The 24910-nt window shown below is 38.3% G+C and overlaps 2 protein-coding genes across 10 annotated transcripts in view; one reads left to right on the top strand and one right to left on the bottom strand.

Annotated features, from left to right (window-relative positions):
* On the bottom strand, window positions 1-19739 carry C14H5orf22 (chromosome 14 C5orf22 homolog). Of its 2 annotated transcripts, XM_020887060.2 has the most exons (9): window positions 19570-19739; window positions 17141-17286; window positions 14234-14383; window positions 11349-11778; window positions 9162-9224; window positions 8593-8714; window positions 7133-7199; window positions 5088-5227; window positions 1-1727 (listed from the first exon to the last, which is right to left on the bottom strand). In XM_020887060.2, exons 1-9 carry the CDS (start codon window positions 19648-19650, stop codon window positions 1595-1597), a joined length of 1332 nt encoding a protein of 443 aa, XP_020742719.2. In that variant the 5' UTR covers window positions 19651-19739; the 3' UTR covers window positions 1-1594. The 2 variants fall into 2 exon arrangements, with proteins under 2 accessions (XP_020742719.2, XP_070332632.1); XM_070476531.1 differs by lacking the exon at window positions 17141-17286 and having other exon boundaries at window positions 19570-19658.
* Window positions 19740-19894: 155 nt separating this feature from the next.
* The window catches only part of DROSHA (drosha ribonuclease III), a 118251-nt gene continuing 113235 nt past the window's right edge, over window positions 19895-24910 (top strand). For 4 of the 8 annotated variants that reach the window (XM_020887063.2, XM_070476528.1, XM_070476529.1 and 1 more), the window contains exons 1-2: window positions 19896-20043; window positions 24693-24758. In XM_020887063.2, coding sequence (XP_020742722.1) covers window positions 24742-24758 — 17 coding nt within the window. In that variant the 5' untranslated portion in view covers window positions 19896-20043; window positions 24693-24741. Of the gene's footprint in view, window positions 20044-24692; window positions 24759-24910 lie in introns of all 8 variants that reach the window. The other 4 variants (XM_020887064.2, XM_020887066.2, XM_070476527.1 and 1 more) reach the window with 3 other exon arrangements.

Below are 24910 nucleotides of genomic sequence, written 5' to 3'. Positions count from 1 at the left end.
TTTGGTTTTAAATCTTTAAAACCTTAACACACTTTTTAATTTATTTTATCAGGCAAAATAATTTACTTATAAAAGCAACCTCACTTACAGAACTGTAATAAAATTTTTTCAACACTGAAAAATAAATAGCACTTTTTGCAATTCTGATTTTACAGGGAAATTACACTTTCTGGCATACAATGTTCTATCAAAATGGAAGGCTAAATCACTTTGCTTTGCTTTTCACAACAGAAATAAGCATGTATACTTATCAGTCTTGGGAAATCAACTTAGGGACAAGAAAGGTGTGCTGTAAAATACAATCACTGGAAAAAGGGGATCTGCTGCCATCTACTGAGTGGCAATGGCAACATGACCTTGGGTATTAAGTTAGGAAACACCGTAACTTCAGCTACATGCAACTCAACAGAAACACCTGTGCAAGTCCTGAAAGATATGTGCAAAAATGAAAATGACTGCTGTGCTAAAAGTGAGGACTGGATGGTTTTTTTTTCTTTAAGTGACATCCTACTTTTTAAATGAAACCAAGTAGGCAGTTAAAAAATGATTACTGAACATGAGGAATACTGAAGAGAGGAAGACTGGCAAATTATGTAAACGAAAAGTTTCATGATAAAGAGTAGCTTAGGTAGTCTCTCTTACTCATGGAGAGACTGGTGGAAGGCAGTTACATCCTTGGGTATTTATGATATCAGAATCAAGGACTTAAGTTTTTCCCTACTATTTACATAAAAAGCTAGTTTATTTGAAAAAACCATCAACCAAGACTGCCAATAAAGTGGCACTTAGGAACTATAAGGTTATTTGACTCCCATACTCACCATCTGGAGGCATTAAAAACCCTGGGGAATTTTATTGATTAGCAAAGAAAAGTTGCTTTTTGTTTGATTGAATTTACTCAAATAGACCTCCTTAATACCAACAATGTTGAAAGCGTTCTGTAAGAGCTGGGCCAGAATCCTAAATCCTGGAACTATTTATGGACTGGCTAATTTATTTATTTATTTACTTTTTTTGGTAGTAGCTTTTGAGAATGTTACCTTCCTGTAAGGCCAGGATGCCCTGAGTACTAATAGTACACTTAAACATGTTTGTGGTTCTCCTTTCCTTTATTAACATGTCTCACAATCCTTAATATGCTTCTTAGCTGTCCACCAGGAGGGCAGGGGCCTTGTCTATTCTGTTTGTAACCATATAATCTGCACTAAATTATGACCAGCACATGTATGAGTTCAAAAATGTCAGTTGGCTGAATGAATGAATAAATGAATGAATGAATCTCATATAGTCCAACCGACCTAAGGAGAAGAGGGGAAAAGCAGAAAAACCCAACACAAAAGTGAAGATGACAGTGACGGATAAGAAGAAACATGAGCATCAGATCCGTCACTTAGGGGTAAGCTTGATGTCAAAAAAATTTGTCATCACTCAACAACTGGTGATATCTGTTTGGAGATTCAAAATACCTGAAAAATTTTTAATGGAAAGTTATTCAATAATCTTAAGGTATTCTCTGGAAGACTCATTTGAAAATAAGTTAATGAAAACCCTGTTACTACATCAAGCTGTAACAGAAGCCTAGTGCTGTGATGCTTCAAGATGCAGTGGACTCTGCTGAATACACCAGGTGAATGTCTAGAGTCCCATAGAGGGAGCGTAGTACACTGAGGACTTTTTCTTGAATGGTTTCAACTTGCTCAGAAGGACAGTAATCATCCAGACTTGACCTGGAACCGAGAAGAGAAAGAGAAAGGAAAGAAAAGAAAAATATACATAAGTAGAATGAGATCATACTGGGCAGTGAGAAAAAGCCTGTGTGTGTTGAATTCAATGTAAAGTAAAAATGAAGCTGTATTGAATTCTGGAATAATAATAGTTGAAAGCTACTAAACCTTGACTATATATCAGGTGCATTACATGTATTATGTTCTTTAACTTTCTCAGCACTCTATGAAATAGATACCTTTACCATCCCTTTAAAGGAGTCAAACAGAGAAAGATGTATGGGTATGTGCTGGTGATGGGATTCAACACCATAAAGCACATCTCCAAAGCCTCAGTGCTTAATACTAGGCCCTTGTTTCCGTAAGAGGGAGATGTTGCTTGGGAACACTGGTGCTAATTATTTTAGTGACTGGGCATCATGTTTCACATTCTTTTATTATGTGTACAAACAGGATAGAAATTATGAGGGTGGAGGCTTTCCAACTGATAAAAAGGGTTCTGCCTCTATAAATAATCTGCTCACCACACAAGTGTACAAGATCATCCAAAATGAAATGTGTGGATGTGCTGGTGTTGGGGTTAGTCTCCTAGGTAGTATTAAGGAGGAAAGAGCAAAGAGGTATGGGGCAGGAATCTGTATTTTGAGTCTTTCTAGAATCACTGGCTACAATTTGGGTGGCACCAGCCAGTAACAATGTTGCTGACAATTTTAGCTGGGTTAGTATCTAAAATGATTTTATCAGTGCCTCCTGGTTCTGGACTAGGGTGAGGAAAGCCATTGGAAATTCCAATAGATTGGAAAATGGCATGGAAATGTTTATAGAAGGAAATGAAATTAGTTATCTAGCCTACTCCTTATTCAAGCATTTTAGACCTAAAGAAATTATCTGTAAGACTTCTGATGAGCTCATTTCATTCTATGATGATTAGGCTATATCTGAGGCTTGATATAAACATGTAACACGTGATAAATGACACAGAGCAATTTTAAATTATTAAATACTGTCTAACACATACATAAGGATAAAGATCTTGCAGAAAGCATGATATGTAAAAGCTTAATTTATTAGCCTTAACAAAAAAGGGACACTGATGCTTTCACACAGATTTCTGTCTTCTTGAAAACAGTATTAGAGTAGCTCTTGATGGGAGCAACCCCCAGGAGGGAGTTTTGGAAATCTGCAGGTACATTTTTGTCACAATAACAATTAGGAGAGAGGGTCTGCATATTGTGAGTGTTTGCAATATGTAGGATACTACTGCAATATGAATATGAATTGTTCCTGTGTCCTGCAGTTTCCAAATAAAGTGGAGCACTTAAATAAGTGAAAAATTCGGTTTCAATTTTTTGAGCCTATTTTTTTTTTAAATAGTCTTCTACAAATAGTCTGCTGTATTTTTGAAATTGTTTAAACTAAATTTTCCAGGAATGCAGATACTCTGTGAGCTGAGGAAGATTAGACTTTAAGTTCAGAACTTTATCAAGAGCTTGCTGTGACTAGAATAACCATGTTTCTATAGCAGTGCTGTTCACGGTATTTGGGCAATACAACTGGCTAGATCTGTCTGCATTTTTAACTGTTACATTTACTGACTCTTTGTAAAGATTCCAGTTTGGTGTGGCATTTTAATATGTATTATTTTATCATCAATTACTCTTTCTCCTTTATGCTATTTTTTTAGTGTGTGTATATATTTAATATATATTTAAATTATATGTGTAGGTAGGTTATTGCTATAAGCTAAACGTTTATGTGCCCCCAAAATTCCTGTGTTGAAATCCAATTCCAATGTGATTATATTTGGAGGTGGGGGTTCTTTGGAAGGTGATCAGGTCAGAGGGTGAAGTCCTCATGAATGAGATTAATACCTTTATTAAAGAGACCCCAGAGAGCATCTTCACCCCTTCCTTCTATGTGAGGTTAGAGAGAGAAGATGGCTGTCTATGAATCAGGAAGCAGGTCCTGACCAGACAGTGAGTCTACTGGTACTCTCATCTTGGACTTCCTAGTTTACAGGACTGTGAGAAATATCTGTTGTTTATAAGCTACTTGGTCTAAGGTATTTTTGTTATTGCAGCCGGAATGGACTAAGACAATTACATCATCTACACACTGTATATGCTATCTAAATATATTTAAATTACATGTGTATGTGAAAGAAAGAAAGTGAAAGTCACTCAGCTGTGTCTGACTCTTTGCAACCCCATGGACTGTATGGTACATGGAATTCTCTAGGCCAGAATACTGGAGTAGCCTTTTCCTTCTCCAGGGGATCTTCCCAATCTAGGGATTGTACCCAGATCTCTGATTGCAAGTGGATTCTTTATCAGCTGAGGCACAAGGGAAGCCCAAGAATACTGGAGTGGGTAGCCTATCCCTTCTCCAGCAGATCTTCCTGACCCAGGAATCTAGCTGGGGTCTCCGGCATTGCAGGAGGATTCTTTACCAACTGAGCTATCAGGGAAGCCCTATGTGTATGTATATTAGATTATTTATGAATTCATTCAGAATGGTAAAGAGAGTCACAAAAAACTTGTCATAAAATATGTAAATATTACTTGCCTGAACATTTAAAGTATTATTTTAGAAACATTTCCATGCAGAATGAGTCCAAAGATTAACACAGAAATTTTTATTAAATTGCTGTAACTATTCAGCATAGTTATACATTCAAATGTAAAACACGGCAGCAGCTAAATATTTATCTGTATGACACAGATATCAGAATTTCTTATGTTCAACTGAATAACATCACCAACTTCAAAGACAACAGGAATTGTATGCTGTTTGCCAGCTACCACCAATAGGAAAGAGAAAATATAACACTTGAATTTTGAGCTGAGTAGGTAAAAAGTTGGTAAGAACTATTGTAATAGTAATCATTAGATTCATCTATGGATACTTAATTTCCTACTGCCACTGTAACAAATCACCTCAAACTTAGTGACTTAAAGTAAAACAAATTCATCATCTTATAGTTCTGCTGGAGGTCAGAAGTCCTAAAACAAAGGTGCTGGCAAGGCTGTATTTCTTCTCGAGGCTCTAGGGAAAGAATCTGCTTCCCTGCCTCTCCAGCTTTCAGAGGCTGCCTGCACTCTTCAGTTCAAACCCCATCTTCAAAGTCCACAGTCTAGCATCCATCACTCTCTCATCCTGACCTTCCTGTCTTCCTCCTATTAAGACCTTTGTGATTACACTGGGCTCACCCAGATAATCCAGGATAATCTTTTCATTTTCAAGATCCTTAAGTTAATCATATCTGTAAAGTCCCTTTTGCCATATAAGGCACCATACTCATAAGTGCTGGAGATTAGGACATGGACATATTTGGTGGGCCATTATTCAAGCTACTACACTTACCTTGCAATTGTCACTAGAGTAGGTTTTGGAAAATTTTTTAGAACATTATGCAAAGACTGAATAAGATGTTCAATTTCTTGTTCTGTGCTGATATGGTGAGGGAGTTCTGAATAATCACAGGTTAGACCAGCCTGGTGAACCTGAAAATAAGACAGTTAAAAATTACATGGTAATGTTGTTGTCTTTAGAAGACTCACTAGCCATTAATGGCCTTGCTGACTAAATTTTTAATATTTTTGTGGATTAGGATTGCTTTTTCCTGAACAGTTTCCATGCCACAGAAGTTATCTATTTTCTGATGTTTTGGAAGAACTGGTCTGTACACCTTTTTGGGCCTGATGCCTTTTCTAGGAACAATTTTAAAATTTATTTTATGATTGTAGATTCACTCTGTTTCTGTCTTTACTTGAGTCTATTTTGACAATTTACATTTTCTATCAAGTTATTCACTTTACTTAAGATTCTAAAAACTGATTTAAGTCTATACATAGTATTCTCATATTTCCTTTCTTTCAAGAAATTATTTTACTTTTTAAATACATATAACAAGCACTACATTTAAAGCTTCAAGAGGATACAAGATGAAAGTCTTTCTCCTACCTTACTGAACCTACTGTTTTGAGTTTCTTATGCATGCTTTATATATAACCATATATACTGATATACATGTGTTTTAAATGTAAATGACTGGTGTTTCAGTCTCAGCACTAAACTAAATATGCCTGAGAGCAAGAAATGGCCCACAGGCTGACATTTTGCAGTTCCTGCTTTAAAGTTTTAAAAACTGGAATTCAAATATGTTATAGTTTTGCCTAGGGTACATAAGTGCAAAGCATGGGAAAAAACCACTAATTTACTATATTACTGGAGGCTCTGGATACACATCAAAGATTTAACTGGCAATGATTGGTCAATACACTAAAGAGAGAGACTCTGCATGTTCTTTTCTACTAAAATGATCAAAACACTTAGTGTTCTAATCCTGCAGCTATGGGTACATCGCATCTGGCTACACAATCTGCTACCAGGCCTATGCCATCCTTTTTCTCAACAAACAATGTAGAAAACTCTTGCCCCCTCACCAGAAAATTCAGATGCAAAGTAATGACTAAAGTAGAAGATACTTTCAATAATATATGAGCTCAAAGCACTTTTAAACCCTAAGAGTCTTCTACCATTTTAAAAATTTGCCATTAAAAAAAAAAAAGGCGAGCTTTGAGTTAGCTCTGATTTAACCAGTCTTTTGCTGTTATTTTCTATTCTTACAAAACTAGGATTAAATCAATATATAAACTTCAGTTCAAATAAGGTGATTTGATTATATACTACAACTAAATTAAACACTAAAGTAAAACCACAATTTATTAAATAAACACTACAAGTAAAAGAAGCAAAACTGATGGTCTCAGCTCTGGCACAAAATTTGAAAAAAGGGGACCTGAATTTCAAATGGGAAAATTTATACTCAGATATTGCAAAATGATATAAAAATAAAGAAATTACCATTAAGGGCATCTTCTCTTAAAATAGTATTCAGATTTGCTGTGCAAACAAAGTTATACAGCTAATATAGTCAAGATGTGCTGGCCACAAAGCCTTCTTTTGTCTGTTTGGGTTTTTTAATCAGAAAAGTTTTCAGAGAGTAAAGAAGGAAGTGTGAAAGGAGTATAAAAATGAATGAATAAAGAATGAGCAAATTTAGAAATTGTATACTTTCTTTACTCTGGCAAGGGGATATCTGATCATAGACAAAATTAAAAAGTCCACAGCCATCACTTCTCAGCCTTTTGGCTAAGATCAAATGTAAAAAGTCAATAGCACTTATACTTCATACATAAAATTAGCAAAAGCTTGTTTTTCCTGGAAAGCTTTTCCAGTATTCTGGCTTCTAAAAAGTATATACTTTTTCCACACAAAAAAAAAGTCCATTCATGCTTTCCAGGAACACAAATAAGAGTGAATCACTTTAACAGAGGGCACGTTTTTCTAGCCACAAAAATGCCTTTCTTAAAGGGTCAATTTTATACTTCAATATAAACACTTACCATTTCATAGTCCGGTGCTTCCATCCGTTTTTTCAAACTCTGTACCAGTGGAACTAGTAATTCCATTCTGAAAAAAAGCACCCCTCAATAAAACATTACACCACCTCAATTAAAATGACAGTAGCAAATCATACATTACCCTTAAAATTTACCATTAACAACAACAACAAGAAATTTACCATTAACAATATGTTTTACATGATGTTTTGGAAATGAAAGATAAGAGTTGTTCAAATATCGTCTTAAAATATTAAGAAATAAATGTTCCCTGCTGTTTTCTTACTTAAAAGATTACAGATTGTATTAAAGATTGAAAAGTAGCACTCAAGAAACTGAGATTTTCCTCTTTAAGAATGAAAATTCTACTATGACTCTAAAAATTATTTTGATCAGCAGTAAAACTAAGTGCCTTTAGCATACCGTGATGAAAAAAGACGGTTTCCCAAAAGCTGAGAAAAAAATTCAGGACATATGCATTGACATATACAATTGTAACTGGTAAAGTTCTATACCATTTGATATAATAACAATGGTGCTTTTAAGTTATTTAATATAGGTGGAACTCTTTGGAAGCCTTGATTAATTAATGTTTCGAGTATTTTAATGCCTCCTCTACCAATACCCACTCATCTGCTGGGAGGGAAAAAGTAAAAAATAGAGGTATGGAGGCCTGTCTACCCACTGATCCTGTTACTTCTTCCTTCTTATTAATGACACTTTCTGGGGTTCTGGACCCTAGTCATCCACCTTTCTACTTCCTTAGGAACAGTGAAGACTTGTTCATGCTGAGGGTATGACCCTTTTGGGGGTATGCTAAGTTTGGGGAGACTTTTCTTGCTGTCTTACTTTTCCTTTGGTTTTTCTTCAGGTCTGTGACAGAACTGCCTGCAGGTGGTGAAGATCTAAGCATGCTCAGCAGGATGGGTGGGTTTCAGTGGAAGGTGGCTCCCATCTATGAGCTAGATTCAGGATTCTAAAGTTGTCTATTTTGTTTGATTTAAGCTTAAGTTTGGCTTGAGACTTCACAAAATCACCAAATAGTAGGTACACAAAATATTTCTGGGGAGAATCACGTTCTGAGACTTATTTCTCTCTCTCCCTCTTCCAACAAAATTTCAAAAAGTGGGGAATCATTTTTAGATCTAGTTCCCTGTACTAAAGAGAAAAAACTAACTTATGTTAAAGTGCCTAATTAGTAGTTACTGGTATGATTAATATTACGATGGTTTATTCTTCCATACCACTGCCTTCCTTAATGACAATAAAGTTCTATGATATTTATATTTCAGGGATGTTTCTGAACATTTTATTTTAAAGTGAAAACTGCACTGAATATTCTGAATAGGTAATACACATAGCAAAAGATAGGAATTTTTAAAAAGCAATTTATCTAGCAAATTTAGCAATATATTTAGGACTAAAATACAGTAGAGTTGAAGAAAAAAATATTTGAGTCTTACCCAGGGTTTGAAGCCCATTTCTGTACAGTTTCTTCATCATCACCATCACACAAATCAGCAAAAGCAGCTTCTAAATCTTCTAATTGATGAATTCGATTATCAACACAATCTACCAAATCTTCCTTTAAGCACATTGAAAAGCTGAGATTATATAGTTACTCTTTCAAAAAACAAGTGAAATCCCATTACAGTGAAAATTTCAATTCAATCAGTTAACACATGATTTTCAAGTACTAACCATGGGTTTCCCCAAGAAACACATATCAAGATTTGGGGCTGCTATTTGAGAGTACCCTAATATCAGGTAAGATACTATTAGCTATGTGATAAGTTGTTGTTGTTTAGTCACCAAGTTGTATCCAGCTCTTTTGCAATGCCCTGGACTGTAGCCAGCCGGGTTCCTCTGTCCATGGGATTTCCCAGGCAAGAATACTGGAGCGGGTTGCCATTCCCTTCTCCAGAGTATCTTGTGGACCCAGGGATCGAACCTGGGTCTCCTGCATTGGCAGGCAGATTCTTTACCACTAAAGGGAAGCCTTTTAGACAAGACCAAAAGAAACGAAGGATACCTCTGTCAGGTTGCTTCCAGGCTTTTTAAATTGGTACAGCTCTTGTAAGATTTTGTACTCCTCCTGGAAAACAAAACAAAGAACCCATATAGTAGAAAAAAGATTAATTTTTCAATGATATACTTTAAGTAAAAAATGACATTGATACAAGAATATCTTAGATAATCATTTAAAGGAAGTCTGGGAAATCAGGGAATAATGTAATTCATTATTTCATTGTAAATATTATCCCTTCTTTAGGGTAACTATTCATCTGGGCATGATAACAATGTATAAAAATTAATTAAGGAAGAAGACTTGATGGCTAATAGGTAATGAATGAAAATATTTCTAATACTGTTCTACTTTATAAATGGATACATCCTAGCATCTAAACAGATTTTAGCTATGTATAGGAAATACAATCACTTCTCAGCCTTTTGGCTAAGATCAAGTGTATAGGAAATATATGTATCTTTGTAACAACAAAAGAAAACTTTCCACTTGCACTTTGCAGTCCATTCCCTAGCCACAGGAGAGGATGCTAGAGTACAAACAGATACAATGGGAGGATTTTGCAGGAGAATGTCTGTCCTCATTTAGCACAGCCAGGCAGCCCCTTTAGAGGTAGGTCTACCTGGCCCCATTTAGGAGCACTGTCAGGAAGGGTCTATAGGCAAGATCTAAAATTCCTTAAGCACAGTGCTGTGCACTATCCTCAGATAACAATTCTGTGATTGGGTATGATTATTATTTTGATTTTTATACTTGAAGAAACCATGGATCTGAAAGGTTAAGTAACTTCCAAGATCGTGCAGCTAATAAGCAGTACAAGTAACAAACAGAACTTAAATCTTTCTGACTACCAAACATGTTCTTTAAAAAAAATAGCTATTACATTATAAAGTATAGTACATGCTCTTTTCAGAAAGTTCAGTAGCACCAAAGGGTATAAAGGACACAAAATTCCCACTTCCCCAGGTTTCCTTATGGCCCTGGAAAAGAAGTAACTGCCATTTAAGTCACTTATGTAACCTTTTAGAAATTCTCATTACAAATATTTGGTGAGTATACTTGTAGGATAAATTCATAAAGTCAGGTTTTTTAGCTTCCAGGTATGCCCATTCTCATGTTTTCTAAACATCTCTAAAGTCATTTTATAATTCTGAACGCTGGAAGTTATAGTTACTGGTACATTCACAACAGCAGGAAAGAAACAGTGGGCAATTTTTCTCTCTTACTTGCAAATTGGGAGGGCACTCAAGGTCCCCCCACTCTTGCTCTAGATTACACTACAGATGACCTCTGAACAACATGGGTTTGAACTACACAGGATCATTTATACATGGATATTTTTCAGTATAGAGGAAAAGATTTTGGAGATTCGCAACAATTTGAAAAAAAAATCTGCATATCAACTGTACAGACTAGTAATATTGAAAAAAATTAAGTTAGGTATGTCATGAATGAACAAAATGTATGTAGATACTAAGCTATCCTTACACAGGCATAAGATGAATGATATTTAATATAAAATTATTAATATGTTAGTTTTCCTATGGCTTTATAACTTTGCTTTCAATGAATTACATTTTAAAGAATGCATGCCTCTCCAACTGGAGAAACTGCATATCAACTTATCACAGATAAGTGGTATTGAAAAGTATATAACAACATTTCCAATACTGTATTATGAATATGACTATAATATAAAATTTTTATAATGATTCATTCATTAATGTCCAGGTTAGGCTACCATGAAGTTAATTATATTGATTATATTAGGCTACCTAAAGCAATCACATTACTGCTTCCTTGTTATCAATGTATGAATCACTATAAATGTAAATAAATATGACTTTATCTCATCTTTTCATCTTTGACATCTGGTGTTAGTAATATATGTAGTAGTGTTTTATATAAGACACATTGATATAGGTTCATCTTTAAACACCACATAAACGTATAGTATTGATAAATACAGTTCAGTACTGTAAATGTATTTTCCTTATGATTTTCTCAAACTTTTCTCTACCTTATTATAAGAATTCAGTATATAATACATATAATATACAAAATATGTGTTAATTTACTGGTTACATTAACAGTAAGGCTCTTGTCATCAGCAAGCTATCAATAATTATATTTGGGGGAAGTTAAAAGTTATATCTGGATTTTGATTGCACATTTTTAAAACACCACATTTACCTGAGTGAACATTTCTTTGAAGGGATTCTTGACTGAAAAAAAATCTAAGTCAATATCTAAAATAAATGCATCCCTTTTCTCCAAAATTTCCAGAATCTCTCCAGTGCTAACTGCAGTATGGCATTCTTGGCTTTCAGAAGAACATGAACATGATGGTTGTAGACAAGTGTGGTCCCTTCTCTGTGTCACTGTGTCCTTTTCCAGTCCTTCTGAACAAGAGTCACCATTAGTAGAGGCAGTGTTCTCTGAGTCCTCCAGGGCTAGCTTTGGCTTCTTAGCAGAAGACACTACATCATTTTCTCCTTGACTGTGACAGAGTTTATAAGGTTTTACCATAATTACATCCAATTGTAAAGGTTTTGGGTTCTCCAGCAGGTCTTCAGTTACATAAAGACCGTCACTTAGGAAGTAATGATCTGTACTTGTAACCCTGGATTAGAGGAAAAAAATTACTTTCAAGACAAGTGGACAAATTAGCCGGCAACATACAGAACTTCAGAAATACAAAATAGGACATATTTGACACAAACTGAGAGCTGTCTCTAATATTTGTAGTTTCTGGAAGCAGGGTTCTCAAATTTCTAGCTTTGCACACAACTGCCCAAAGACCATATTTTGTAGTCTATTGTGCAGCTAGGTGGCTCAGAAGGTAAAGAATCTGCCTGCAATGTGGGAGACCCAGGTTTGATCCGAGTCAGGGTCTGATTCCTGGAGTAGGAAATGGCAACCCATTCCAGTATTCTTGCTTGGAAAAGTCCGTGGACAGTACAGTCCATGGGGTCACAAAGAGATAGTCACAACTGAAGCGTCTGAGCACGCATTCACGCATTGTTCAGCTAGGTGTGGCCAGTTGACTCAGTTCTGCCCAGAAGTCGTTAGTGTAAGAGAAGTGTAGAAAGCCTTGCTCTCCCCTCCCCACTGACTGGCATGTGAACATGGTAGCAGCAAACTCCACTTGGACTCTGAGTTCAGAGGCCACACTCTAGAGAGGGTGGAGCAAAAAGATAGAAATTATTTGGGGTTTAACTGTAGGGCTGCCATATTGGCCCTGGACTGCACATGGTAAACTCTAACTGGAGAAAAGAAACGAAAGATCCTGTTTAACCAGTGCTTTGGATCTCTGTCATACCAGCTGGAACTGCATCCAAAAAATCACTTGAGAGAAAAATTATACCTGGAAATAATATCTCTTGGTAGAAACTCCCTCTGACATATTTCAAAGCTTTATTAAATTTTATAACTGTAATATTTTAATATGTAAAGCAACTTAAAAAAATCCTGTGCAGCATTTCATAAGTTACAGATTTTTTATTTTAGACATATCAGCATGTTCTTAGCTTTTCAACTGTATTATGCCTTGGTAAGTACTTTGAACAGTGACACCAAATGGCTCTTCCAGGGGTAGGACTTATCCAATTTAAAATGATGGTATTAATATTTATTTCTCATCCACCCCTCTTCAGCATATACAGCCCTGTATTTAAAAAGATATAACTTTCTTAAAAAAAATTTAACGATATAACAAAACCAATATCCAAGCTTATTAACAGCGGTACCACCCTAAGATTCCCAGGTGGTGCTAGTGGTAAAGAACATGCCTGCCAATGCAGGAGCTATGACACATGGGTTCGATCCCTGAGTCAGAAGGATCCCCTGGGGAAGGGCATGGCAACCCACTCCAGTATTCCTGTTTGGAGAATCCCTTGGACGGAGGAGCCTGGTGGGCTACAGTCCATAGGGTTGCAATAAGATGGACAGGACCAAAGTGACTTAGCACGCATGCACCACCCTAAGAAAGACAAATGCTGTATCCACCAACTTAAATGGGTATTTTTCTTTAATAAGGAATATCTTACTTTGCTCATATCTGTATACACACACACACACACATCTCAGGCTGCATACCTATATGTGTGTCTCTTTCATAAATTTTTATTTGCAGGATTAACTAAAATCATGATAATCAATATCATCCTAATATTATTGTTACACATTGAGTTTCAAATGTCTGTTTCAGATTGCTGAGATTTGATTTTGCAGAAACCTGTTACAGGTTAAATAAGGCCTACTCATTAAAAAACCTAACACTATTTCATACAAGCCAGTATTATGTATAACTTTTATTATCAACATCATTAAGAATAAATCATAAAGAAAAAGTATCATTTTCATTGAGAAAGACTGCATTTCATTTTCAGTGTATTACCATTTCATTCTACTATCCTCCAGGTTCTAAAAGTTATGATTCCACTGCTTAAAACATTCACTCCATAACAAGAGAATTTAGAAAGCCAAGAACATTCTGGTATTTCTAAAGATATTACAGTATCACAAGATACACAAAACAGTGGTTAAACAACTTACACAACAGAAATAGTTGTGCATATAACTCAAGTCAAAGGATGCTGTTAATTTACATTATATAATTATCGAAAGCTAATCATATTGATAAAATTTTGAATCAACTTTTAAGCCATTGAATTTATTAAAAAAATCAAAGTGAGATAATTTTGCTTTTTCAACGCTAATTGTTAAACTCAGCCGACAACACTTACATTGGAAGGAAATAATAAAATGTATTATTAAATACATTTGTATAAGGTACACCAATGATTTAATGGAGTTATCAACAGAGCCAGCGTTCCAGCGGATGAAGATCATTTTATTCAAAAATCAACTTGACCAGCAACAAAATACAAATGGTGTGTGAAAAAGATCAAGAGACTGGAAAACTTGTTCCTGGTGTTTCGAGAACTCTTTTTGGAAAAGTTGAGGGCTAATCTGACCCCAATTGTGTGTAGAGATACTTACAAGTTATTACAGGGATTCCAAAATGAGAAAGAAGTATCCACTCCCTTTCATACACATGAATATGAGGAAATTACCTGATTGTTGTGGTAGAAGTGTCTTTGCCTACTAAAAAATGATGCCTGCCCTCTCTGATTTGCTGAGCCCATGTGGGATGAAGCCATACTACATGAGAAAAATGGCCAGCATAAACTGCAGGCATAATCCAATTCTCAATACTTAATTCTCTGGAAAAGAAACAGAGAGAAAGCATAAGAACTATTAGTGAGTGGGTTTTTCCAAATATAATTTCATTCATGAGACTATTTTAAGATAGCAGGTTTCCAAGTGTGGTCCAAGGGACCTTGCAGGGTTTCCTGGACCTTTTCAGTGTGACCACTAGACCAAAACTGTTTTCCTATTAACATCAAGGCATTATTTCCCTTTTTCATTGTATTGACATATATGCTGACAGTACAAAACAGTAGTGGTTGATGTTCTAAGATTAATCAAGGCAAAGGCACCAAATCTCTACTAGCTGTGACTGTACTCATCAATACCAAGCACCAGTGCCCCACACTCCCATCCAGTTTTGCATGAGAATCTCTTTCATGATTTTATTCAATCTTGATCCTGAGTATACATTTTAAAATAATCTGTGTGGCAAAACAGGAAGTACACAGAAAGCATTTCTGCAATATACTGTGAAGTACCATGGTTGTCTCAAGGGAAAGCACTTATAATTGAATTAAAAGCTGAACACAGTTTTCTTACAATGAAGATTGACTGATAAACCACAGTTGATCAGGCTTGAATGTGAATGCTGGATTCTACACTTTAACTAAGTTTTAAGGAATGAACATTTGTGAAGTTTTGGTATAGTATTAAAGAATATTCACAATTAGGTGGGCTTCCCTGGTGGCTCAGATGGTAAAGAATCTGCCTGCAATTCGGGAGACCTGGGTTCAAGGGGTGGGAAGATCCCCTGGAGGAAGGCATGGCAGCCCACTCCAGTACTCTTTTCTGGAGAATCCCCATGAACAGAGGAGCTTGGCAGGCTACAGTCCACGAGGTCACAAAGAGTTAGACACGACTGAGCAACTAAACACACACAATAGCTGGGAAGGCTACCAAAATATTTCTCAATTTTCTTCATATACTTCCACAAAAACAATATATGGTAATAGACTGAATGCAGAATCTTGGGTATTCAGTTGTTTTCTATAAAGGCAAGTATTAAAAAGATCTGCAAACTATGGCTGATTCATGTTGTGGTTCGACAGAAAACAATGAAATTCTGTAAAGCAATTATCCTTAAATTAAAAAATAACAAATTATAAAAAAACTGCAAAAATTTAAATACTGTTACCATTTTAATTTTTTTGCTTTAGAAAATGTTTGTCTTTCATAAAAATATTTATGCTAACATATAAAGTTCTATTATTTTGAAATGAATTAACATTTAAAAAATATTTTTATTTATTTATTTATTAAGTTGCAGCATGTGGAATCTTAGTTGCAGCATATAGGATTTAGTTTTCTGACCAGGGATCAAACTTGGGCCCCCTGCACTGGGAGTTTAAAGTCTTAGTCACTGGATCACCAGCGAAGTCCCATGAAATGAATTAATATTTAAGACGTCTCAGTTTTAATTTCAAATATGGTAAATATCACTAAATATAACCCACACACACACACAAAAAAAAAAAACTCAAGAATTTTTAAGGGTATACAGAAATCCTGAGACTAAAAAATTTAACACTATTATTCTATGACTAACTGTATAGTCATCATAACTGCTTCATAATTTTTTCAATTTATAAAATATAAAACCTCTAAATATAAAAGAGAGTAAGGACAATGGTAGAGTTACCACATTTCTTTAGAGATGAGAGTTCTGAGCTAGTTTTAGAGTCAACTAAAAGAAATGCAGTAGGTTAAAATTAATTCACACAAGCACTATATTTAAAATTTTTTATTATAACAGGAGAATAACTGCTACATAACTTTTTATTTTGTAGGAATAGGCTACACTGTAATAAATACATAAGTAAAAAGACAATGACAGGACTTCAGGGAACTTTATCACTGAAGAGCGCTTAGTAAGTCACCATTCACTGACTATGGTTTTATATAATGGAAAATCAATAGGATCTGTGACCTGAAAATAAAACATATAGGGAGGTTGGAGGGATTCAATACTGGAAGAAAGGATACACAAATTAAAGATGTGTTGCACATACGATTATTGAACTATTAGTTCAAGACACATTTTCCTGTGCCTCCATATCAGACTTCTAAAGGGGAGAAGAGAGAATTGGCTCAGATAATTTCTAAAGTCTTCTATTTTTAAAATTCTATATTCTAAAGCAAAGGTTGGCAAACACTGGTTGGGTGCCTGTTTTTCCAAATAAAGTTTTATTGGAACACAGCCACTGACACTTGTTTACATGGTGCTTACAGCTGAGTTCATACTACAAGGGCAAAAATACATAGCTGCAACAGAGACCATATGGTCAGCAAGTCTAAAATATTTACGATCTGGGGAAGGAAGGAGAGGGTGAGATGAATGGAGAGAGTAGCATGGAAACTTACATTACCATACATAAAATAGAGAGCTGATGGGAATTTGCTGTTTAACTCAGGGAACTCAAACAGGGGCTCTGTGACAATCTAGAGGGGTGGGATTGGTAGGGAGATGGGATGGAGGTTCAAGAGGAAGGGGACATATGCATACCTATGGCTGATTCATGCTGATGTTTGGCAGAAACTAACAAAATTCTATAAAGCAATTATCCTTCAACTAAAAAATAAATTAAAAAACATTTACTATCTGGATTGTTGAGAAAGTCTGTCCATATTTGTTCTAAATAAAATAAAAAAGGCAAACAAAACAAAAGTAAAACTCACGAGCTTAGTAAAAACTATTTCTTTTAACTGCTTATCATCTATTGCAAAGTGTATTTGAGACACATAAAAAGGTCATTAACAAAGTCACATATTACCCGAAAAGTGTTTCCTTATCAAATACAGTGTCAGCTGGCATATCCACAGGAATAAGGAGGTCTGGATGTGAATCAAAATGCACAAAACTTATATTACTTGCAGGAAGATGTTTTGAGCCAATGGCCCGATATATATAGGGCAGAACCTGTAAAAGACACATGCACATGTTCAGGATTGGCACTGAAATCATGAGTATATACTCAACTTCAGGCTGAAAAACAATGCTAAACTACAAAAAATTTGAAGCACACCCAAGCTGTGAAGAAAAAAGCAAGAGAATTCCAGAAAAACATTTGCTTTATTGACTACCCCAAAGCCTTTGACTGTGAGGATCACAACAAACTGTGGAAAATTCTTCGAGAGGGGAATATCAGACCACCTTGCCTATCTCCTGAGAAATCTGTATGCAGGTCAAGAAGGAACCATTAGAACTAGACATGGAACAACAGACTCATTCCAAACTGGCAAAGGAGTATGTCAAGGCTGTACATTGTCACCCTTATTTAACTTCTATGCAGAGTACATTACGTGAAATGCCGGGCTGGAATCAAGATTGCTGGGAGAAATATCAGTAACCTCAGATATGCAGATGATACCACCCTTATGGCAGAAAGCGAAGAACTAAAGAGCCTCTTGATGGAAGTGAAAAGAGGAGAGTGAAAAAGTTGGCTTAAAACTCAACATTCAGAAAACTAAGATCATGGAATCCAGTCCCATTACTTCATGGCAAATAGATGGGGAAACAATGGAAACAGTGACAGACTTTATTTTCTTAGGCTCCAAAATCACTGCAGGTGGTGACTGCAGCCATGAAACCAAAAGATGCTTGCTCCCTGGAAGAAAAGCTATGGCCAACCTAGACAGCATATTAAAAAGCAGAGACATTACTTTGCTGACAAAGGTCCGCCTAGTCAAAGCTATGGTTTTTCCAGTAGTCATGTATGGATATAAGAGTTGGACCATAAAGAAAACTGAGGGCTGAAGAATTGATGCTTTTGAGCTGTGGTGTTGGAGAAGACTCTTGAGAGTCCCTTGGACAGCAAGGAGATCCAACCAGTCAATCCTAACGGAAATCAGTCCTGAATATTCATTGGAAGGACTGATGCTGAAGCTGAAACTCCAATACTTGGCTATCTGATGCGAAGAACTGACTCATTGGAAAAGACCCTGATGCTGGGAAAGATTGAAGGCAGGAGGAGAAGGGGACGACAGAAGATGAGCTGGTTGAATGGCATCACTGATTCGATGGACATGAGTTTGAGTAAGCTCTAGGAGTTGGTGATGAGACAGGGAAGCCTGGTGTGCTGCAGTCCATGGGGTCGCAGAGTCGAACGCGACTGAACTGAACTGAAGTTGTGAAGTAGGAAAATATGTAATTTGTTACTACAGATGGTTTAGATAATCAGCTCAAACTATTTTTTTTTCCCTCAGAACTTTGGACTGACATCTCTGAAAACTTTAATGGGCATCTCTTGTTGGCATGTTACCCTCATCATAAACTCAAAAACAATGTGAGGAAACAAGCTTTGTTACTCAGGAAAAAAAAGAAAAAAGAACTCCTGGTTAACACACACTCTGGCGTAAAAGATGCGTTTAAGCTACCCTGGGTCTCTGCGTCTTTCTCACACCTTCTGGATGCTGGTTGCTGGGCTAGGTCCCCTGTAAGGCTCTTTGTTTGGTTAGTCTCTAGAGTTCTAAGTTAAGATTGAATTTGAAGGCACCACCTATCCCATGCTTGCTCTCAGACCCAGGCACACTATCACTAGGTCCTGAGAAACCAAATTTCCTTCCTATTCTCTTTATTCATCCGCAAATCTGGAATCGGCCTCTTCCTTTTTAACATCCACAGAATTCCTAAGGATTATTGAAGCGATCAAAAACATAAAGTCTTCGATCATGGGACTCTCGCAGGCTTCCAGAAATCTAGCTGTGAGCACCATTTCAGCTAAAGAAGCACTACTACAAATACGGAAAAATAACTTTACAGCGCCGTGTTTAAAGATTCATGCACACACTATTCACACAATAACACTAACGGCTCTGAGAGCTACTCTGTACCCATTTCACAGATGACAGTGCACATTCTCAACAGAAGCCTCCCACCTACACCACAGGAATGTGAAGGGGAGGCCGGGAGACAGCAGGAAGCCTGTTATGAGCAGGTTAAGGGCTGACCGCATTCGAATCCCGAAGCCACTAGTTGTTGGCCGTGGGATGTTGGGCAAACCGCAAGGGTTCACTGAGTTGTCGGACTCGTAACAAGCGGCGCATAAACGTCGAGGCCTATTCTTGCCAGCTCGCCGTCCTGGTGTTTTCCCCACAGCAAAGCAACTCGCTTGGATTCTGGTTCTCTCTCTAGCCTCCAGGCTCCGCCGCCTCCTCAGTCCTCGCACGACCCTGCCCCAGTGCCCGTCAGCTGCCCGCTCACCTCCTGATGATCCTCCACCACCCACACCGGGAGCTCAGGATAGCGCCGGAGCCGGGCAGGCTGTCCCCCTGATTCACTCATGTTTTCGCGCGCGTGAGAGCCCCAAAGAGCCGGCGCTGAGGTGCCCTCAGGAGCCGGAGCTGCAGCCCGCCTCCTCTCCCGGGAGTAAACGCGCGCTCACCCGGTTGTGGTTTCGGATTGGAGGAGGAAAGGGGCAGGAGGCGGGCGCCAGAGACTCGAGGAGAACGATTGGCTTAGATGTCTATCGTTCTTATTGAAGCACCAATCACCGTGCACAAGGCGCTGCGGCGAGCCCGAGAGCATCTCCTCTTGCGGTCCGGCTTTCTCAGGTTTGCTTTTTAATTCTCCTGCTTTCCTGTTCCGGAGCCGCGGGCGGTGCTACGGTCTTGGAGCCTACACTATAAATCTGGCTTTACTCTAACGGCGACCTCGCAGCCCGAGAGCATTTTCTAGGTAAAAGGGTCAGCTTGTGGGGGTTGGAAGAGGGAGTGTTTCCAAGTATCCGAATTTAAACGGGGCTGGCGTCTGGGGCTGGGGCGAGAGGCACCTGGGAGTTAGGATCCGGCAGCTCCTCTTCAGATCTGCAGCGGAGGGAAAAAAAAAAAAGGGACCCTAGGCCCGTACCCTGCAAATAAATAGTAGTGAAAAATGAGACCTTTCATTCATTGTGGCGCGCATGTGGTGCTCCAGGCCTGGAGCCGCCGGGATCTCGGGCGGGGAGTGAGACTGTAAGTTTACATCGTGGGGCTCACTATCTGGCGGGAGATGTAAACAGGGGAACACACAATTACGGATCAGCCAGACATAAGTGACCGGGCTGGGAATTCAGGTGGTGGAGGAGCGCGTTAATAGAAATGTAGTCACACTTTGCAACTCTTTGTACAAAGACTGATGTTCCTGCACATGTTAATTGCAAAACGACTCCCCTAGTTTCCCTGCTTCCAAACAGCAACTTAAGAGGAGGCAGACGCCGAAAATAATTACTTTTCCAGTTGCAGTGAGTTCCTTGAGTTTTGAATTGAAGTTCACATCCACAACACAGCCTGACTGTGCCTTTGATAGGTCAGTTTCATAATCAGTGTTTTCAGATACCTATTTCTAGAAATATCCATGAGGACCTAATAGTGAATGTTCACCAACAGTGAACACACTGTCCAGGAGTATTGGTCATCCTGACTCTTGTCCAATTCTAGATTCAGTACACTCCTTTGTGTTTCCCCTGGATTCTGTGCATATCCCTTTTCTTGTGTTTATCACATTATGTAATTTTTAAAAAAATCATCTGGGCTCCGGGAGCCCTGCTTACTATGTGCATTATTCATCTTTGAGTGATCAGGGCCTGTGACCATGCCCCACCTGTCTAGGCTCATTAAATGTTGCATGAATCAGTGAAAAGGCCTGCTCTTTGTCTGGTTTTGGTAATGCAAACCTATTGTGGATGTGGATATATTCAGTAGGGAAATGTCCAGTAGCAACATAGAAACATATGGTGAGCCAGTGAACACTTACTGATCACCTACTGTGTGCAGGATGTTCTGCCAGGGGCTGTGAAGGACAGAAGTGATTATGAGTCAACCCAATTTATCAAGGAGCTAATAACCTAGTGGAGGAGTTAAGACATGTACACACATGATTATTATTTGAGGCAGTCTTTGGTAAGTGCTGTAAAAGAAGTAAGTACAGACTAAGGGCAACGAAAGTCTTCAGGGAACAGGATTACTTCCTAAAGGAAACCAAGATAGGCAGCACAGAAGATGTGGCATTTGACATGGGTAGATGGGTTAAAAATTCAATGGGCAAAGTCACAGGGAGGGGTTTTAGAAGACCAGGAGTAAAGAATAAGCTGGATGATAATACTTCATATTTTAGGAACTGGGAACATCTAGGGTGATAGGAAAGCTTCCCAGGTGGCCCTAGTGGTAAAGAACCTGCCTGCCAATGCAGGGGACATAATGAGAGGAGGATTTAATTTCAGGGTTGGGAAGGTCCCCTGGAGGAGGGCCTGGCAACCCACTCCAGTATTCTTGCCTGGAGAATCCCATGGACAGGGGAGCCTGGTGGGCCACAATCCATAGGGTTTCAAAGAGTGGACATGACTGAAATGACTTAGCACACATGCAGGATGATAGGCACTTCATGGGAAAGTTAATGGAGGATTAGCTTGGAAGAAGTTGGGTCCAGATTGCAGAAGGCCTTAAATGCCAAGCGTGGAGTTTGAGCCTGATTCTTTTGGCCCTCAGTAGCTGTGGTGACAGGAGGGGCTGTCTAGGCCCAGGTTTATCATGAGGGTCTTGAACTGAATGATAATCATTCAGTTCAGTTGCTCAGTTGTGTATGACTCTTTCTGACCCCATGGACTGCAACATGCCGGGCTTCTCTGTCCATCACCAACTCCCGGAGCTTGCTCAATAGCTCATGTCCATCAAGTGTGTGATGCTATCCAACCATCTCATTGTCCCCTTCTCCTCCGGCCTTTAATCTTTCCCAGTATCAGGGTCTTTTCCTGTGAGTCAGTTCTTCCCATCAGGTGGCCAAAGTGTTGGAGTTTTGGCTTCAGCATCAGTCCTTCCAATGAATATTCAGGATGTATTTCCTTTAGGATGGACTAGTTGGATCTCCTTGCAGTCCAAGGGACTCTCAAGAGTCTTCTCCAACACCACAGTTCAAAAGCATGTTCTTCAGTGCTCAGCTTTATGGTTCAACTCTCACATCCATATATGACTACTGGAAAAACCATAGCTTTGACTAGGCGGACCTTTGTCAGCAAAGTAATGTCTCTGCTTTTTAATATGCTGTCTAGGTTGGCCATAGCTTTTCTTCCAGGGAGCAAGCATCTTTTGGTTTCATGGCTGCAGTCACCATCTGCAGTGATTTTGGAGCCTGGGAAAATAAAGTCTGTCACTGTTTCCATTGTTTCCCCATCTATTTGCCATGAAGTGATGGGACCAGATTCCATGATCTTAGTTTTTTGAATGTTGAGTTTTAAGCCAACTTTTTCACTCTCCTCTTTTCACTTTCATCAAGAGGCTCTTTAGTTCCTCTCTGCTTTCTGTCATAAGGATGGTGTCATCTGCATATCTGAAGTTATTGATATTTCTCCTGGCAGTCTTGATTCCAGCTTGTGCTTCATCCAGCCCAGTGTTCCTCATGATGTACTCTGCATAGAAGTTAAATAAGCAGGGTGACAATATACAGCCTTGATGTACTCCTTTCCCGATTTGGAACCAGTCTGTTGTTCCATGTCTGGTTCTGACTGTTGCTTCTTGACCTGTCTACAGATTTCTCAGAAGGCAGGTCAGGTGGTCTGATAGTCCCCTCTCAAAGAATTTTCCACAGTTTGTTGTGATCCACACAGTCAAAGGCTTTGGCGTAGTCAATAAAGCAGAAGTAGATGTTTTTCTGGAATTCTCTTGCTTTTTCTGTGATCCAGTGGATGCTGAAAATTTGATCTCTGGTTCCTCTGCCTTTTCTAAATCCAGTTTGAACATTTGGAAGTTATCGGTTCACATACTTTTGAAGCCTGGCTTGGAGAATTTTGAGCATCACTTTGCTAGCGTGTGAGATGAGTGCAATTGTGTGGTAGTTTGAACATTGTTAGGCATTGCCTTTCTTTGGGATTGGAATGAAAACTGACCTTTTCCAGCCCTATGGCCACTGGTGAGTTTTCAAAATTTGCTGGCCTATTGAGTGCAGCACTTGCACAACATCATCTTTTAGGATTTGAAACAGCTCAGCTGGGATTCCATCACCTCCACTAGCTCTATTCTTAGTGATGCTTCCTAAGGCCCATTTGACTTCCCATTCCAGGATGTCTGGCTCTAGGTGAGTGATCACACCATCGTGATTATCTGGGTCATGAAGATCTTTTTTTGTACAGCCCTTCTGTGTATTCTTGCCACCTCTTCTTAATCTCTTCTGCTTCTGTTAGGTCCATACCATTTCTGTCCTTTATTGTGCCCATCTTTGCATGAAATGTTCCCTTGGTAATCATTAATATTATTTGGTGTCTACTTTCTATTAGGCACAGTGATTGATAAGGCTAAATAATCTGAAACTATTTTCATGAGCCATTTGAAAATTTGCCTTAAGCCTGTTGGTAAAACTTTTGGTTAGAAAGACATTAGGAAGATGCTTCTAAATCGAAACTTTCTGCAGTTAATGTTTGTTTGGATTTTTAAAACATTTTGCTGAAGCCCAAATATTTGGAAAGCTTTGCTCTTCATAACATTCTTCAGTGGGAAGGACTGAGAATGAGAATCAAAGAAAACTGTTATGTTGACCAGATTATAGTTAAGTTTGAATCTAAATGCTAGTCTCACTGAGGGAGAAAGAATGTGGAGTGGGAGAGCAGAAATGATTTTTCCCTCCCTGGTCTTTTAGCTGATTAGAGAGGGAATATGCCTAAGTTTCCAGTCTTTTAAGCCACTGATTTTTGAGTCATAGAGATGAGTACTTCAGTTCAGTTCAGTTGCTCAGTCGTGTCCGACTCTTTGCGACCCCATGGACTGCAGCATACCAGGCTTCCTTGTCCATCACCAGCTCCTGGAGCTTTTTTAAACGCATGTCCATCGAGTCGGTGATGCCATCCAACCATCTCATCCTCTGTCATCCCTTCTCCTCCTGTCTTCAATCTTTCCCAGCATCAGGGCATTTTCCCATATGTTAGTTCTTCACATCAGGTGTCCAAAGTATTGGAGTCTTGGCTTCAGCATCAGTCCTTCCAATGAATATTCAGGACTGATTTCATTTAGTACTGATTACTTGGATCTCCTTGCAGTCCAAGGGGTTCTCAAGTCTTCTCCAACACCACAGTTCAAAATAATCAGTTCTTCGGTGCTCAACTTTCTTTGTAGTCCAGCTCTCATATCCCTACATGACTACTGGAAAAACCACAGCTTTGACTAGACGGACCTTTGTTGGCAAAGTACTTAGGATATCTTAAAAATTAGTTGTGAACACTAGTTCAGCATGCTCTTAATTTTATTAGTATGCTAACTATATTGGAGCATGCAAAATCAGTGTTAAGATAATCACAGAAATATTTTCTAGCACGAGCAGTTTGGGAAACATTTTTATATCTATTTGTTCTCTCTGTTCTCTAGAGTTTATATTCTCTGTGGAAAATGTGACATATTCAAATAGTACGTCACGATGCAAGGCAGTGCATGGTGAGTGGTCTGATAGTAATGGCAATCCTTTTGGGCAACCAGGGAGGAACAAACACTGGCCATCTGGGGTGGGGAGGGTTTAGATCTGTGAGGAGGAGAGCATATGTTAACATAGGTCATATCCATGGCCGGGACCCAGACCAGAGCAGTTA

The sequence above is a fragment of the Odocoileus virginianus genome, chromosome 14 (genome assembly GCF_023699985.2).
Source record: "Odocoileus virginianus isolate 20LAN1187 ecotype Illinois chromosome 14, Ovbor_1.2, whole genome shotgun sequence".
Lineage (NCBI taxonomy): Eukaryota > Metazoa > Chordata > Mammalia > Artiodactyla > Cervidae > Odocoileus > Odocoileus virginianus.
This window is presented reverse-complemented; position numbering and strand designations above follow the sequence as displayed.

What these genes read in the sequence shown, in the direction of transcription:
- C14H5orf22 (XM_020887060.2), bottom strand. Translation starts at nt 19,650, where the DNA reads ATGAGTGAATCAGGGGGACAGCCTGCCCGGCTCCGGCGCTATCCTGAG. An exon ending in GATAAGGAAACACTTTTCGG is followed by an intron (nt 14,384 to 17,140) that starts GTAATATGTGAC and finishes TTTCTTTTCCAG; the next exon opens with AGAATTAAGTATTGAGAATT. An exon ending in AAATGGGCTTCAAACCCTGG is followed by an intron (nt 7,200 to 8,592) that starts GTAAGACTCAAA and finishes GCTTTTTTTCAG; the next exon opens with AATGGAATTACTAGTTCCAC.